At 40.3% G+C, this 18,559-nt stretch overlaps 1 protein-coding gene across 3 annotated transcripts in view; it reads right to left on the reverse strand.

The window, feature by feature from the left end:
- Positions 1-18,559, reverse strand: part of FRMD3 (FERM domain containing 3) — a 315,727-nt gene that overhangs the window by 108,910 nt on the left and 188,258 nt on the right. For all 3 annotated transcript variants that reach the window (XM_067744693.1, XM_067744692.1, XM_067744694.1), the window contains exon 4: positions 3,407-3,485. In XM_067744693.1, the coding sequence (XP_067600794.1) occupies positions 3,407-3,485 (79 nt within the window). The remainder of the gene's footprint in view (positions 1-3,406; positions 3,486-18,559) is intronic.

An 18,559-nucleotide genomic window follows, 5' to 3' on the forward strand; every position in this document is an offset into this window, starting at 1 on the left:
CCTACCCTAGACCCAATTAAATCAGAATCTAGGTCCTCACAAAAATATGAATATATATGTATATGAATGCTCATAGCAGCATTCTTCATAATAGCTAAAACAAATGCCCATCAACTGATGAAAGGATAAAAGAAAGTGGTATATCCATACAATGGAACATTATTCAGCCATAAAAGGAAGGAAGTACCTACTGATTCCTGCTACAACATGGAAGAACCTTGAAAAGATTAAGCTAAGTGAAAAGTCAGATATAAAAGGCCACCTATTATATGATTCCATTTGTATAAAATTTCAGAATAGACAAACCTACAGAGACAAAAACATAGCTTAGTAGCTGCCAGGGGCTGGGGGGAGTGGGGAATGGGGAGAGACTGCTTGCGTACTAGGTTTCCTACTGCAGTGATGAAAATGTTCTGGAAGGAGATCACGGTGATGGTGGAACAACTTTAAGAACATACGAAAACCACTGAATTGTACACTCTAATATCTGCTTAAAGAAACTAATACTTTTGAAAATCCAATTGCCTTAGAGTAATACTTTTGAAAATCCAATTGCCTTAGAGTAATGGTTCTTAAAATTTGACATGCTTTAAAATTACCTGGAGGGCTTGTGAAAATACAGATTGCAGGGCCCCATCCCAGGTCTGGGGCAGGGGCCAAGTTCCCAAGTGATGCTGTTGCTGTTAATCCAGGGATGTGACTTTGAGGACCATGGCCCTAGATCATTCACAATACCAAGGTCACACAAATACTTGAGATGATGAAATCTTTCCTTTCTTAAAGAATGTAAACTACCTGGCTAAATGCCATCAAGTTTCTTTTCTATGTGCTGCATGTATGCATTGAACAAAAAGCACTCCTGTCCACGTTTTGGTGAGTTGAGTAGTGGAAAATCGTTTCAAATAAATATGTACTGACGAATGAGATGTTTGGGTTCTGATCCCATAACTCAGAAATTGAGCTTGACAAAAGCTTCCTGAGAAAAGAAAATCCGCTTTCACAACAGCTGAGTTTGGGTCCTTGCTCACATTAGTGAACTCTAGAGATAATCATGGATTATTACGGATTCCACATAATCCACTGAGCCTTGCAAATGGCTGCAGGTTCAGATACTCATTTTTTAATATAATAGCCACCAAAATAATAAGAATAATGCATTTTCCTTCAGTCTCACCCCTCCCTGCATGAAAGAATTAAGCAACAAAAACACAGGAGGATCTGGGGCATACATTATTATGCCCCCATTAGTGATATGCTTCTCTATCTAACATGAATTGAAAGGCGGTTCTTACTAAAAAATTTAAAACCAACATGCTTTTATTACATTCAATTGTATATGGCATTTACAAATGCCTCAGAAATCTAAAGGATTGTAAGGTGACTGTGTAAATGGAGAGATAAAAGAAGGATTAAAAAAATATCCTTTTTGGTGAGTATTTTTGTTGTTTTGCTCTTTTAAAACCGCTTTTTTCTCAATGTTTCTTTACCCCTTAGCCTGGTCATGAATGTGATCTTAGCTTCTCATTTATTAAATTCTTAAATTTTAGATTAATCTTATGATAAAATAACATCAAACAATAAAAACTAAATTCTTTCAAGATAGGGTTTAAATCATAAGTACCTGAGTCATTCCACAGTTTGTAGATCCCTTTTGAATTCTAAGGACTGTGTTGACTCAGAAAAACCCATTTCTACCTGTATTGCCTTAATTTCCTTTGGAGACATAAAAATGTTTGCAATGTCGCACAATTCATACCTTAGTTATTCAGACAAATGCAGGGAAGGGCTAGCAAATTTAATTGAGAGGGATTTAACTAAAACTTTGTACCCTTTTACTTTCAAATGGGACTTTTCTCAACAAAACCAACAAAAGACCCATCCTTAATTTATATTGTGACACATATTCAATTTTTATCCTCTGGTCCAGGTCTTAAAGAAAACAAGTGACAAAAGTGAGCTATATTGGCCCCTGATGAAATAATGCCTGGCATTAGTATCTGATTTGATCTTCCTAATTACAGTGTTAGCACCCAGAGGGTAGGACAAATATCTTTATTTATTTATTTATTTATTTAGGTGGCTTATACAGCCCTTGCAGACAGCAGGAACTGAGGAAGTACTGAACAAATAAATGAATAAATTTTTCAAGCCAAAAGCAGGCCGAAGCCACATACCATTTGATTCCATTTATATGAAATGTCCAAAACGGGTAAATCCGTAGAGATAGAAAGTAGATGAGTGGTTTCCAGGGTCTGGGGGATGGGAGAGTGGGTAGTGACTGCTAATGGGTACAGGCTTTCGTTTTGGGGTGATAAGAAATGTTCTGGAACTAGATAATGGTGATGGTTGCCTTACATTGTGAATGTACTTAATGCTCCAGAACTGTACACTTTGAAACGGTGAAAAAAAATTTATGTTACGTGAATTTTACCTTAATTTAAAAGCAGGCCAGATTGCAAAACACCAACCACTACTTACAATGTCCATCATCTCCTTTCCCACGCATACCCTGCCCCGCCCCCAAGCACAAACCTCCGCCAACAGCCGTGCACAAATTACTAACAGAGAATGGCTCCCTTCCAACATCACCTTGTGTCACTATGGTGGAGCTTTACCAGACCCTCGTGGATAACGAGAGAGCACAGTACCCTAGAACCCAGCACGTGACTCTGCACATGATGATCAGAGTCAACTGCCTTGGCTTCTCTGCTGCCTTCGGACCCACGCAGATTATGCTGAGAGATGACTAGACACAATGACTTTTTTCGGTCACCAGATCAGAGGCTCATTAAGAGCTAAGCACACATGGGCTCATCTCCATCCACCGAGTTGGCCCTCTCGGGACCCTGCTCAGTGGCATTGGCCAAGGCTGATCACGGAAGCCAAACACCCAGAAGGTGGACTATTTGCACGTGGCCCTGGCCCAAGAACCAGAAAATGCAGAGTTGGGCTGAGAAGAGTCTACAAGGAGAGGGAAGCCGGCTCCGCGGTCGGTCATTTAGCAAGCGGAATGTGGGATGACAAAACAGTTCATCATTCTGTCAAGGGATCTTTTCCCTTCAGAAAAGCTTAGATCCAAAAGACAGGTCCCAGGGGCTGCACTAGCTATGAATTTGCCCATATCCTAAACGCAGTCATCTTCTATTTATTTTTAGCATCCCACTGTCAGATGTTTTCAGAGAGCACCTCCTCCTTAAACCCACTGCTTTTTTGTGCAGTTAATTACACTCCCAATGACAACGGTTTGAAAAGTCCCAAGACAATTAAGTGTAAGAGAAACATTCCAAGCCAAATGCTGAGCTGAGCGCCTGCTTGGTGGAGACACTCCGCTCTAGACAAGAGTAAAACTCAGAGGCCCTGGCTGTTTCAAGGGGCACGTTAAACATACAAACAAACAAAAAAATACCTGGTGAGCTCTTCTTTAATCTTCAAGGGTTCGTGTGGGTAGAATTTCACTCTAAAGCACATGGTGTATGGTGGATGAGCTGAAACGTCATAAAGAAAAAGCATGAGAAAAGCAGCAAAAGACCATGGACTCAAACACACACAGGAGAGTCAGCCATGAAGCCTTCCAGCTTAGCCTGGGGGGAGGGGCAGGGGGATTTTCTGAAAGAACAGATATTACGCCCAAGAAAACGAAGCAACAGTGACAACAAAACTCAATGGAAATGCTTGACAAGACACCTAAAGCAAACTCAGGATACAGGCAATCTAGTCAGTCAGCACGGCTTCCCATGTCATGGCTCTTTCCTTCTCTCCAGGTCACAGATTCAAATAACATTTTCTCTTCCATTCTTCCCACTCTCTTCTGACAGATAAACTGTTCGTAAGTACCACTCAGGTTTTTGGCCTAGTGAAATATTTTTTTAGCCTGTGAGGTGGAAAAATGTCACTGCACTTGACTAGTTTCCCCAAAGTGATGGTGCCGTTGACCTAAAATCAGGATTTTAAAAATGGAGTCGCCATGCACCGATCCTACTTCGTATAATTTTAGGATCATTTTAGTGTTATCTATCAATGAGGCAGTTGCTTGCATGAAAAGAAACACTTTTATAACTTCCTGCTTTGTCTAAATCAGGATAGCATTATGCAGGCTGAAATTCTGGTTGAGGTTCATTGATTCTGGAATGTTCTAATTGCATTAAAACTTCCAGAACTCAATAGCCAGCCAAGGGGATTCTACAGGATTTCTTTTAATTATAAGACCACTGTTGCCTTGCAATATTAACCTAATAAATGCACACAAGTGCAGTAAGATGCATTCAGATTTCAGTTAGTATATAAAACGAGCATCTTAAAATCAAAGAAATACGAATGGTTAGTAGTAGTATTCTATCGATCTGACACACCCACTCATTATTTGTCTCTGTATCAGTATGCTGCTTGGGATCAGCTCTGAGACTACATCCAAATGTGAATATGAAACAGCACCCTATTCTGTCTCAAATCTTCTTTCATAATCAGCAGGGGTTAAATCACCAGCCAATTCTACAACATCTGGGGCTATTCTGGATGTAGACAAATCCTTTATGTAGAAAGAACTATTGGCATCAAAAATGAATGTATAATGAGGATAATTTAATATGAAAAACAATTATCTAAAATAGTTTGAGAGAAAGTATTCAAATCCCAGAAAAACATAGCAGCATCTTACTGGATATTTCAGCAGAAAAAACTGATGAAAAATACCCATACAGGGGCTTCCCTGGTGGCGTAGTGGTTGAGAGTCCACCTGCCGATGCAGGGGACAAGGGTTCGTGCCCCGGTCTGGGAAGATCCCACATGCTGCAGAGCGGCTGGACCCGTGGGCCATGGCCGCTGAGCCTGCGCATCCGGAGCCTGTGCTCCACAACGGGAGAGGCCACAGCAGTGGGAGGCCCGCGTACCGCAAAAACAAAACAAAACAAAACAAAACACACACACACACACACACACACACACACACACGTCAGAACCCTCCACTCAATGCTCCACTTCCCCACCGGAAACTAGCAAATTTCTTAACTGAGTTGGGTGCTCCTAACCTGACCCTGTGTTCCCTAGATTTAAGAAAGGGAACATTTTTCTGGAGCACTAGGAGAAAATGGACACCTCTTATACAGCAAAGAAACAATGAAGAAAAATACAAATGATTCTTAAGTCATTCATCTTTCACGATATCTAGAAACTCAATTTTGATTCAAAATATTTTATCTTTATACATTCCCCAGATTTCTTTCAACTGTTTAAATCATCATCTCAAAAGAATGAAAACTAATATTTTTTTATTATAAAACCTCTGGAGGGTCCTTAATAGAAACGTTGAGACAGTTTTTATAAGAGCAACAGAGTAAAAAAAAAGAAAATAGCATAAAAGTGAAAGACTTTTTCTCCTTTCTTTCTTTCTTTCTTTCTCTTTCTTCCTTCTTTTATTAAAGTCCTCAAAAGTAAGACTTGTTTAAGCACAACCAATGAAGCTAGATAGACAGATGATAGATAGATGATAGGTAGATAGATGGATATTGATAGACAGACAGATGGATGAGCTGTCCCCTCTCACTTTCCTTCACTTTGTCTCTATTCCTGCCCCTTCTGTCCCTCAGGTCCCCACCCCACCCCAAACTCTCCAACTACTGTTAACAACCACTTCATCTCTATGCTTCCCCACTTTTGCCATCCTCACACAAACTATATGCCAACATGATTACATACGTAATACTTAAAATATAATTTATTCTCACAAAACAAGATCATACTATGTATGGAATATGTTTCTCTTGCTTTTCTCATTTAACTCTCTAGCCTGCCCATTCATCTTGGGCAGTAGATACAGATCTAACTCATTGTCCATAATGACTGCATAATGGTTCATATAATACATTAGAATTTACTCAACTATTCTTTTTTAATCATCATTCAGGTTGTTCCCACATTACAATACAAGCAATTCTATCATGTATATAATATATATATTATATATAATAATAATGTATATTATATATATCATTAAATGCATGTATTTTTATTCCATGTATTGTTAACTATTTCATATATTATTAAATATATATATTTTAATAGAGACTCTGAATATTTGAATTTGGGGGAATAAAATCATCTGACCGAAGGCAAACAGAGGAAAGGAGGATCACAGAAGCAGACCCAAATGAGAGCTGTCATTTTCTCTTCTACCTGGTCAGCATATCTGCTCGCCATGCCCTAGGCTGGCTTCAATAGGAATCTGGGCTCATCGGATAGGATACAAATTAGGACTTGCATTCCTCCTAAGGGATCAAGCAGTGAGGCACAGAGGTGGCTCCCCAGGCGGCCACCTTTGAATACCCTGACTGTAGGAAGTCCTATCACCCAGCCATCCTTGTTCCAAGACCTGAGGCTCCAGAATGATCTAATGCTTCTCCCACATGGAGAGCCCTTCCACCATCTGAAGACAGAGCTTACGGTGTTTCTGAGTCTTCTCTAAAATAAACATCCCCAGTTCTTTTAACTGTTCCTCATATGAAACAGTTTTGAGTGCCCTCACCCTGGGTGTATTCTTCCCTCCTCTGTGTTTCCTCAAGCACAGCGCTCCAGGGGTTGCCAGAGCTGCTCGGGTGAGGGGACCATCCCCGGCCTCGCTTTGGACATAACTGTTGCTCACCCTCAACAGTCTCATCTCAATGTTGACTCACTCTGAATCTACAAAAGACCAACAGCTGGAATTCTTTTCATATATGCTATTGCTAAGCCATACAGAAAAAAGTCACTAAGCATCTTGCCATTTGCTAGGATGTGATCATGGAAGAAACTAATACAAGGTACTAATGATATGCTCACCAATAGACCCCTCATCAGAGAAGGGATGCGAGCAGGTAGCAGAAAAATCAGGAGGCAGCACTTTTCAAGTCTGAAATTTTCTACCCATTTTCTTCCACCATCATATATACGCCTACTGTTGTCTCATATTGATCCAGCATCACTGACACTAAGGAATGCTTCTTCACAGGGTTGGAAGAGGCTGAAAAGATAAATAATTTCCCCCCAAAATGTTGATCTAGTTATAGATGACAAGATTTATGAGGGAATGAGCCTATATATCTTGTTCAGCTTTCTATCCCCAGAGCTAATTATTGATAAAAGATCGACTCTCTGCCTGTCTGGCTGAATGAATGAATGATGATGTCCAATCTCTGAGGCAGATGTCAAGGCGAACAGCCAGGCGTTGCCATAACATTCATCCCATCAAAATACTAGTCTAGAAGGTCTACCATCTGAATCACTATAGCACTTTCTAGGATTTATATTTTGAAAATCTCAGGTCCTACAATTCAGCCTCTGCCCTTCAACATCTGGAACAAATTCAGGGACTCTGGAGTTGGTTCGAATAGCTACATCTAGTGGAAGGATTAATTAATTCAATTAACAAAAATTTTGAGTACCTACTAGGTATCAGGCCCAGGTTTAGATATAAATATAAGCAATTCTGTCTTCAGGGAGGACACATTCTAGTGGGGTAAACAGGTATAAAATCAAAATAAATAAGCAAAATATATAGGATGTTGAAGGTCATAAATGCTATGAAGGAGAATAAAGGATTTAAGGGATGAGGGAAGACCACCCCCACCCATTCCCTTTTTCTCATCTCCACGCAACCAAAGCCACAAATGTAAGTGAAATTCTCTTTACTACCTTCTAGAAAAATAAACAAGGGGAGAAATACAACTATTTAAAAATTTTAATCATTAAACACCCCCCCCCCCACCATGTGTGTTGGCAGTGGTTTGGGGTCAAAACACCAGCTGTGTAAATTCTGGAAAAGGAGCTTTCCCGGGCTCCAGGTGACAGCCGGCATGTGCTCCCCGGTATGAGTCTGAGGTCGAAATCCTCTTTTGGAGATGAGCCTACCCCTTCTCCTAGCAGCTCAATGTCTCTACCATTCCAGCTCCCATGCTTTTTATTCTTAAGCTACAGGGAAAGAGGAAGGAAGCAAAGGATGCCTCTCACCTGTGCCAAATATTTGGCGCAGAATCAGAGTTGGAAATGTCTGATGAAGGAGCTATCTGCAGAGCAGGAAACACCTGGCATGGAGGTAACACGCAGGCAATAAAGCCCACACTCTGCTCAGGGCCCTTCCCTGACGGTGTCATCATGAAGAGCCACTATGTGGCTTTACTAGATTGGGCAGCATGGTCACCCCACGGGGAGGCAACACCATAGTTCATTTCTCCTGTAGTACTAAGGCTTTGGCATCAGTGATAGAAGCACACGGGGAGGTGGGAACCCCAAATCCCCCAGGGTATGAGTGCCCAAACTTCAAAAGGGACTTCAGACAGTGACCTTGAACAAGACACTTAACTTCTCTGTTTCCTGCTTTGGAAGAGGGTACAGCACCGGGGTTCTCGTCGACCTCCCCAGAGGTGTTCGGACAGATCCAGTGGGCTCTTGGTACATGCACACGGCACAATATCCCAACAAACAAAAGTTCACATTTAGGTAAACACTCCTACTAGAAGAAGAGAAGGAAACGGGAGGTTGGAAATGGGAGGGAAGAGATGGAGAAGACTGAATTGTACTTAAGTCAACAGCTAAAAAAGCATTACTCAGCCATGCATGTAACATTGAGAACACGGGGAGAGGAATAGCCGTTTATAAAGCAGAAACAGACTTCCTCATCTCCACTTTGAAACCTTGCCCAGAAATGGGAATGGGGATAAGAAATGATTAGGTGAGCAGGCTCCCTGGTGAAAATGAAAAAAAATGACTTTCTATTTTTAATCGACAACCATCCTCAAACGTTTGTAAAAACAAATCTCATTTTTTTGTGTGTTTGTTTTTGCTAGTGAAACATCCCTTAGCAGCTTTCCTTAAAATGCAGTGGTCTTTCTCCAATCACCATAAAGAACAATAGAAAAACAAAAAATGTAACTTTGGGAATATACACATAAACTCATGATCTTTCTCATACACATTCTGGTTGACAGCTATGAAAAACCTTCACAAACTCCTTCAAACAGTAGTTAAGGCATAGAGCCCATGGCTCTGGCAGGCAGATGTTAGGGCAATACCCACACCTGGAATGTGTCTCTCTTACGACTCCCTCCTCTGGGACTCTATTGGGCAAAAAAAAAAAAAAAAAATGTGACCAATTGTCAGACTCTTTCAGACTCTGGAGAAATATTTCAAAGGGTTTGGTTGCAGAAAGGACCCCTAACACCCCACAAATAAAAGGCTTACATTCCAAAGGACTCCAAGTAGGCGTCAGGGGTTCCTGGCCCGTTCAGAACAACTGACACCTTTTTATTCCCAACCACTGTCCCTCGCAGCTCCTTCCAGGGCTTTTAGAGTGAGAGCTGAGGACCACACCCCACCTCTCCGTTGGGCAGCAGCACTCACAGGGATGCTGATGAGCGGCGCTCCGTGATGAAACAGCCCAGGAGCACACACTCTTTCTGCGCATGTGCAAAACGACAGCGCCGAAAGGGCAAAGCATTACTCACTCACTCGTTTACCGAACTATAACTCTTGGGATATGATCAAATAAGCCAGCCACAGAGAACTGCTCTCTTAACGACTGCTCTCTTCTAGTTGGAAGTGATTATTATCATTCAGCAACAACTGTTACTATCATCATCAACAGCAGGGATAATCCCTCCATCCCTCTTCTACTGAAATGACAAGCAGCAGCCTCCTAGATGTTACTGGTACCGCATCTCCTCTACTTCTAAAGCAGGGATTTTAAAAAAAATTTATTTAATTCATCCTCCTCCTGTTATAGCTCTCTTTTATGCTTTAATCATACACATGGGCATGCCCACATACACACACACGTGCACAGAAGGAAGTCACACTCTAAGAACTCTGTTAGAGGATACTGGAGTGCTGAGAAGCTCCCTCACAAATACTTGTTCTTGGAATTCTCTGACTGTCTCAGCTGCTCCAGAGAAGCTTTGATATCCAACATGTTTAATCTCAAGTTCACCATGTGGACAAATGGCTACAGACAAACTTAAAACTCTCAGCTTACATTTCTTCATCTGTAAGATGGGGATAATAATGCAACCAGCCACCTAAAGTAGGGATCTGCAAAATTTCTCTATAAGGGGTAAGACAGTAAATATTTTTCACTTTGCAGGCCTCAAGGTCGCTATCTCAACTACTCCCCTCAGTTGTAGCATGAAAGCAACCTCAGACAAGATGTAAACAAATGGCGTGATGTGTTCCAATAAAACACGGAAATCTGAATTTCATGTACTCCTCATATGGCACAAAATATCATCTTTTCTTTTTTTCTTCCAACCATTTAAAAATATGGAACCTATTCCCAGCCTGTGGCCGTACAAAACCAGACAGCAGGTGGGGTCTGACCCAGGGGCCCTGTTACAGACACCACTATGAGAATGGCACGAGTTAATAACGCTGAGCACTCAGCAGGCTGCCTGAGACCTTCACGCTAAACCCATAGGAGTTATTACTACTCTAGAGGTTGAAGAAGAAATCGACATGGATGAGGTAGAGCCCTTCAACTTGACCTAAGTCCTATATGTTGGTTCAAAGGGTGAGAGGGGGACTGTCATTCTTCAGGAAGGAGTGGAGATGGAATACACATGAAATAGGTGCACATATGAAGAGCTATTTGGCAGTCCTGCTTCTAAAGAAGAGCTTTGCTGCCTGGGACTAGGGTGCAGTGACCTGAGAGTTTCAGCCAAAAAAAAGTTAGCAAAAGTACATGAAATAACTTAAGGCAAGAGATCCAGGTGCCTGCTTGCTACAGATGTTGTGTAACTAACTGGTCCCTCAGGAGTTATGCTGGTTGGCATAAATCAACTCGTAATAATAATAATAATAATTATAACAGCCAAATGCAATTACTTATGTAACTTGGTACTGAGATTTTTTACTACAAAACTGCATCTAGAAATGAGGCATTATAAAGTATTTCCAAACAAAGGGAGACAGATATGAATAGAGCTTTCCTAACCTGGTTGACCCCCATTTGAAACACCTCTAGTACTGACATACCAAGCATGGAATCTCTTGGCCCATCATGGTTATCATTCAGACTTTTATGCTGCTAACACACTTGTAGTTTTGAATCACGTGGTCCGTTATGAAACAACATGGGCACTCCTGAAGGAAGAAGGAAGCCCTGAAAGTATCTCCCTGGTGACATAAGGGCTTCTGCTGGAGGACGTTCCTTTTCCTCTGCTTTTTCCACCACTCCTGCCACATTCCCTCCTCCCCACAAGGAGTGCTGGGTCCTCCCCGAAGCCCACCATTGTACCCAATCAAAATGAAATCAATGTCACCACCAACCACATCATAAGGATAAGGTTAAAAATTAGAAATCTGTGGCTTATTAAATGTACACATCATTTAGAATTGCACATTATAAAATTAAGGGTTTTTGTCATTACTTTTGTTATCATTATTTCTATCCATGTTGGAAAATAAAGAGCACAATGTGGAAATTATTTATAGGCCCAAACTGCACGGACTTTTTTTTTTTTTTTTTTTTTTTTGGTACGTGGGCCTCTCACTGTTGTGGCCTCTCCCGTTGCGGAGCACAGGCTCTGGACACGCAGGCTCAGCGGCCATGGCTCACGGGCCCAGCTGCTCCGCGGCATGTGGGATCCTCCCGAACCAGGACATGAACCCGTGTCCCCTGCATCGGCAGGCGGACTCTCAACCACTGCGCCACCAGGGAAGCCCTGCACAGACTTTTTGAAAGAAGGATCAAAAATGGAAATTTTGGATGAAATAGTTGAACCTGGGAGAAAAAGAGAAAGTTGGCCAACCGTACTGAGCTGTGACTAGAATAAAAGAAACCTGCTCCCAAGGCTGGAAAGAAGAAAACTGGAAAGAGCAAAACCAGCCAAGACTATTCCACAGCGACTGGGAACTTAGTGTCACGTACTTGATTATGCAATGCGTTTTGTTCAGATGTGTGTGTTCTGCTTTGTTTTAAAGAACATAGCAGTTTAAATTCTTCTGCCTGCTCCCTAAAGGAAGTATTTTGCTTCTAGTCAACAAGCAATTATTATGAACTGATCACATGCCTAGCCTTGTAGTAAGCCATGGACCAGGTAAAGAAATCTTCCAAACTAAATACTGGGGAACTGATTAGATGAGCATGTATATACACATGAGGGCAATGGGACAGGCTGCCCCAATAGGTCTAGAGCTGGGGTTACTGAGACTATGGGTGTTTGGAGAAGTAAAATGTGTGAAGGTTTACTGTCAGAAGCATATGGTCAAGTTCAGCAAAGAAGAACACATACCCAGGGCTTCCCTGGTGGTACAGTGGTTGAGAGTCCGCCTGCCGATGCAGGGGACACAGGTTCGTGCCCCGGTCCGGGAAGATCCCACATGCTGCGGAGCAGCTGGGTCCATGAGCCATGGCCGCTGAGCCTGTGTGTCCAGAGCCTGTGCTCCGCAACGGGAGAGGCCACAACAGTGAGAGGCCCGCGTACCGCAAAAAAAAAAAAAAAAAAAAAGAACACATACACAAAGGAGGAAAAATGAGCCACAAAACAAAAGCATGAAGGTCACCCAAAGAGTAAATAAGAAGGCTGAAAGATGTGGGAAATCTAAATTGGGGTGCTCCGTGCAGTGAGCTGGGTAGTGTCCCCCCACATTTCATATCCACCTGAAATCTCCGAATGTGACACTGTTTGGAAACAAGGTCTTTGAAGATGTAATTAATTAAGATGAGGTCATACTGCATTAGGGTGAGCCCTAAATCCAATGACTGATACCTTTAGAAGAGAAAGGAGAGGGAAACTTGGACACAGACACAGAGAAACACAGGGAGAAGGCAATGTGCAAGTGGAGGCAGACACTGGGGTGATGCAGCTACAAGCTGAGGAAGGAATGCCAAGACTGCCCAGCAACGAGCAAGAGCTAGAAGAGCCTTCAGAGGGAGCAGGGCCCTGTTGACATCTTGATTTCGACTTCTAAGACTCCAGAACTGTGGGAGAAGAAATTTCTATTGTTTTAAGCCAGCCAGTGTATGGTAGTTTGTTACGGCAGCCTTCGGAACTAATAATACTCAGCACAGGGAATAACTGGAAGGACAGAACTGGGAGTCAGGCATCAACTGTCCTCATGAATGGGTATGGACCTGTGGCTGTTCTCCTGTTCCTGACACCAGAGCAAAGTCTATGCTCCTGGTATTCTCTGCCTGTGCTACAGAGGAATATATGCTCCCTATTGACAAAATCATTCAGCAGCTAGGGACCTATTCATTAGGTTAGCCCCCAGCACTACGGAAAAGCTAAGGAATGCTACATAAACATGAATTTTCATAAATATTCCCAGAGACACAAATTACATGCCGTCTCAGGCTTCCATGAAAGACCACTGTAACTTAGGGGAGGGAGCACAAAAGACAACAGCCAGCAACTTGACTCAAGATTGCTCTTAGGGCTGAATCAAATCCATGTGTTACACAGAGGATGGGGGTCTTCCCCACCTTGATTTGCATGCAGAAGCCATTTCCAAGAACCCCTGTCCCTTCACAGAGCTTGGCAGCAGCATCGTACCTGATAAATAGAGCAAGAATAAGATCTTAACAGCTCTGGTGGGCTAATCAGGCACCAGCCAGGATTAAGCAGAGAGCCTCTTCAGAAGACTAAATGGGCTTTCTTTCATCTAGGTCTCTATTTCTATTGTACATGCTTAATGCACTTTGATTCCTTTTCTTCCTCTCTACCTTTATTCCTTTCTTGACTTTTGCATAAAGCTTCCTCTTATTTTCTCTTTTTTATTACCAAGTGATACATGAATATATTCTCACTGTAAGAGATCTGAGTAAAATATAACTATATGTAAGAAAATATGAGGACCTCACTTCTCTCTACCTCATTCTCTTCCCCAGTGGTAACCACAGTCAGTATATATCTTTTCAGTCCTTCTTCCATGCACTTACATATTCATATAATATAATAACCTTTTTATTTTCATATAAATGGATCATTTTATATGTGGAATTTTACTTGCTTTTTAAACTCTACTATATATCTAAAAACTATTTTGATGTCAATAATATATGTCTGTTTCATTCCTTTAAATGACTACATGTACTCCACATAATTTATTTAGCCTTACCAAAGTTTCTAGGCTTTTTATTGCTCCAATTCTCAGTTTTACAAGCAATACTGCAGTGGACATCCTTGCACATATACCTATTACAGAATCAACTTTGCTTTCAATAGATTCACAGAAGTGACATTGGATCAAAAGAGATAGGCATTTTTAATCTTGAAAGGTACGGCCAAATTTCCCTCCCAAATGGCGTTACCAGTTTTATACATTCCCACCAGAAGTGTTACCCTCATCCACAGCAACTGGATATTATCAATATTTAGAATTTTCTCAGAATAATAAACAAAAATATCTTGTTTTAATTTGCATTCTTCTTGTTACTAATGATGTTGAGCATCTGTTTATGAGTTTATTGGCCATTTATTTTTATTCCTTCTACGTGTTTTTTTTACATTTTTCTATTGAGTTGTTTATCTTTGGGTTTGTAGCATCATACTTTACATATTTTGCATATTACTACTTTTTATATATTTGACAAATGTTCTTCCCATTATTTTGCTTATATTTTAATTTGTTTATAATTCATTTTTATACTCATTCATCCAACAAATATTTACTGAGAATCTACTCTGCTCAGTGAACAAACCAGATATTCTAGTACAAACATTTAAATGTTGTACAAATTTGTTAGCATTTTGCTTTTAGGAAACCGTGTTCGACTCCATAATTATAAAAAATACTTCTGATGTGACACACCACATTTACAAAATAAAAGATAAAAATAATATGATCATCTCAATAGTTGCACAAAAAGGATCTGACAAAATTCACCATCCATTTATAATAAAAACTCTCAACAAAGTGGGTATAGAGAGAACGTACTTCAACATAATAAAGGCCATTTATGACAAGCCACAGCTAACATACTCAACAGTGAAAAGCCGCTGTGTTTCTATACACTAATAACAAACTATCAGAAATAGATATTAAGGGCTTCCCTGGTGGCGCAGTGGTTGAGAATCTGCCTGCCAATGCAGGGGACACGGGTTCGAGCCCTGGTCTGGGAAGATCCCACAGGCCGTGGAGCAACTAGGCCCATGAGCCACAACTACTGAGCCTGCACGTCTGGAGCTTGCACTCCGCAACGAGAGAGGCCGCGACAGTGAGAGGCCCACGCACTGCGATGAAGAGTGGCCCTCACTTGCCACAACTAGAGAAAGCTCTTGCACAGAAACGAAGACCCAACACAGCCAAAAAATCAATCAATCAATAAATAAGTAGCGTTCCCTTAAAAAAAAAAAAGAAATAGATATTAAGAAAACAATCCCATTTACAATTGCATCAAAAAGAGTAAAATACCTAGGAATAAATTTAACCAAGGAGGTGAAAGACTTGTATGCTGTAAACTATATGACATTAAGGAAAGAAACTGAAGGTGATACAAATAAATGGAAAGATATTCCATGCTCATGGATTGGAAAAATTAATATTATTAAAATGTTCATATTACCCAAAGCAATCTACAGATTCAATAAAATCCCTATCAAAATTCCAATGGTGTTTTTCACAGAAAATGTTTAATCCTAAAATTTGTATCATGCCACAACAGACCCCAAATAGCCAAAAAAATCTTGAGAAAGAAGAACAAAGCTGGAGGCATCATGCTCCCTGATTTAAAACTCTATTACAAAGCTATAATAATTAAAACAATATGGTATTGGCATAAACACAGACACATAGATCAATGGAACAGAAGAGACAGCCCAGAAATAAATCCACCCATATATGGTAAATTAATTTACAACAAAGGACCCGAAAATATACAATGGGGAAAGGACAGTCTCTTCAATAAATGGTGTTAGTCTCTTCAACAAATGTTGTTGGGAATTCTCTTGCCACATGCAAAACAATGAAACTGGACCACTATTTTACACCTCACACAAAAATCAACTCAAAATTGATTAAAGACTTGAATATAGAACCTTAAAACTCCTAGAAGAAAGCATAGGATGTAAGCTCTTTGATATAAGTCTTGGTAATAATTTTTGAACCTGACACCAAAAGTAAAAGCAAAAACAAACAAATGGGACTATATCAAACTAAAAAGATTCTGCACAGCAAAGTAAACCATCAACAAAATAAAAGGCAACCTACTTAATGAGAGAAACTATTTGAAAATCATATATCTTGGGGGTTAATGCCCAAAATATATAACAAATTCATACAACTCAATAGCACAAAACCAAACAATCCACTTAAAAATGGGCAGAAGATCTGAACAGACATTTTTCCAGTGAAGACATATAGATGGTCAACAGGCACATGAAAGGATGCTCAACATCACTAATCATCAGGGAAATGCAAATCAAAACCAAAATGAGATATCACCTCACACTTGTTAGAATGACTATTATCAAAAAGACAAGAAAGTGTTGCCAAGGATGTGGAGAAAAGGGAACCCTTATGCACTGCTGGTGAGAATGTTAACTGATGCAGCCACTATGGAAAACAGTATGGAGATTCCTCAAAAAATTAACAATAGAACTACCATATGATCCAGCAATTCCACTTCTGGGTATATATCCAAAGAAAACAAAAACACTAACTCAAAAAGATATATGCACCCCCATGTTCACTGAAACACTATTCACAACTGCCAAGATATGGAAACAACCTAAGTGTTCATCAATGGATGCATGGATAAAGAAAGTGTGGTGTATATATATACACAATGGAATAGTATTTGGCCATTAAAAAAGAATGAAATCTTGTCACTTGTGACAACATGGAAGGACCTCAAGGTCCATTATGTTAAGTGAAAAAAATCAGAGAAAGACATACGATCTCTCTTAAAAAAAAATTAAAAAAAATTAAAAAAAAAACCAAAAACAAAAACATACAGAATAGATAGAGAACTGATTGGTGATTGCTAGAGATGGGGGATGGGAGAAATGGCTGAACAGATCAAAAGGTTATAAAAAATTTCTGTTGAATGAATGAATATGTTGGCTGAACTGCACTCTGAATCATCTCTTATAAGAAAAACAAGAATACAGAATTGACTATACTCATTCAATTTTCATTTTATAAGTATTACTTGGTATTTTTAACCTAGCATTTTTATCATAATGTATATAGCTCATTTTGAATAAACATAAAGTTAAGCATATTGAGACAAAATGATAACTTCCATTCTACACTTCTTCCATTGAGCACAAGATCAGCTTTTGAAATATCACAATTTAAAAAATTATCCTTCTCTATTTTAACAGATTAATCATGAGGGCTTTTGTAATTATTATAGCTCATAGGCCTTGATTTGCTAATAGAACAAAAACCCCATCATTGTTCATTGTTCTTTTTTGCATATTTATTGGCTACTTTTGAGCATTTTATTTTGCAAATGAGCCTTAGAATTGGCTTGTTAAATGCCATAGAGAACCTCACTGAAATAGTGATTTGAAACATTATTGAATGTCTATATTAATTTGTGACAAATTGATTTCATTAATATTAACCAGAAACATAAGAAGTCTCCATTTATTGAGCTATCTACTCTACAGTAACTCCACTGTAAAATTTCATAGTTTTATTTATATAGATCTTGCACATTCATTTATAAGAAATTTATGTTTTTACTTGTTAGTGCTATTGTAAATAATAGCACTTCTTTTTCATTACATTTGAGAGACAGCAGTAGCTTGTGTATAAAAAAGCTATTGCATTAGGACATTAATCTTATAACCAAGGGCAAAAGCCATATTAGTTGTGGGGAAGGGGTGGCAGGTGGAGAGCTTGGAGAGATCCAGAGAGGACATAACGGAGGCTAAGATGCTTTCTGGAGCTATGAGAAGGAATTCAGCACCCCTCAGCACACTAGGCTTGGCCGAACAGAGTGAGGTGTGGAGGCAAGACAAGGAAACCCCAGAGTTTAGGGGATGTGTTCTGTTTGGAACTTTGGAGCACACTGAAGAAATGGCAGCACGGTGTGTTCAAGCAGAGGGTGAAACTCTAGATACTGTACCGAGTTTCCCTGAGGCTGAAGCACGGCACGGAAGAGGCTAAGCAGTTTCTACCTGTCCCAGTGGTGAATACAGAAGGGCTGAGATGCAACCAGTGAAAGAGACATGGATGGAGTGGGGACCACAAGAGGGCAGAGTTTATAGCCTTGAAGGTCAAGACCATGGCAGGAGCCACAGGTCTTAGCAGCACATGCCAACGCACAAAGGCCAAGTGGGACCAATTACATCCAGAGAGGACGCAGTAGGGAAAGATGCCAGCAACCAGTGGCCAAATCACATGAGACACACGAGTCCTTCAGGACTCAGGACTGTGCATGAGAGAGATGTCACCCTCGTGGCCATGGTGGATGGTAAGTAAGCTTCCCCTGCCTCATGATACCATTTTGGGGAAGGAGGAAAAGAAATACTCCAACAGAGGGTATGCACTTTCAAGTGAGTATGTTTAAATTATGAATTCACTGAGTAATTTGCTGAAAGACATCAAATACTAAACAGGCAGATGCTGAATTACCCTGAAGTGG

Source organism: Pseudorca crassidens, chromosome 7 (genome assembly GCF_039906515.1).
Source record: "Pseudorca crassidens isolate mPseCra1 chromosome 7, mPseCra1.hap1, whole genome shotgun sequence".
Classification (NCBI taxonomy): Eukaryota; Metazoa; Chordata; class Mammalia; order Artiodactyla; family Delphinidae; genus Pseudorca; species Pseudorca crassidens.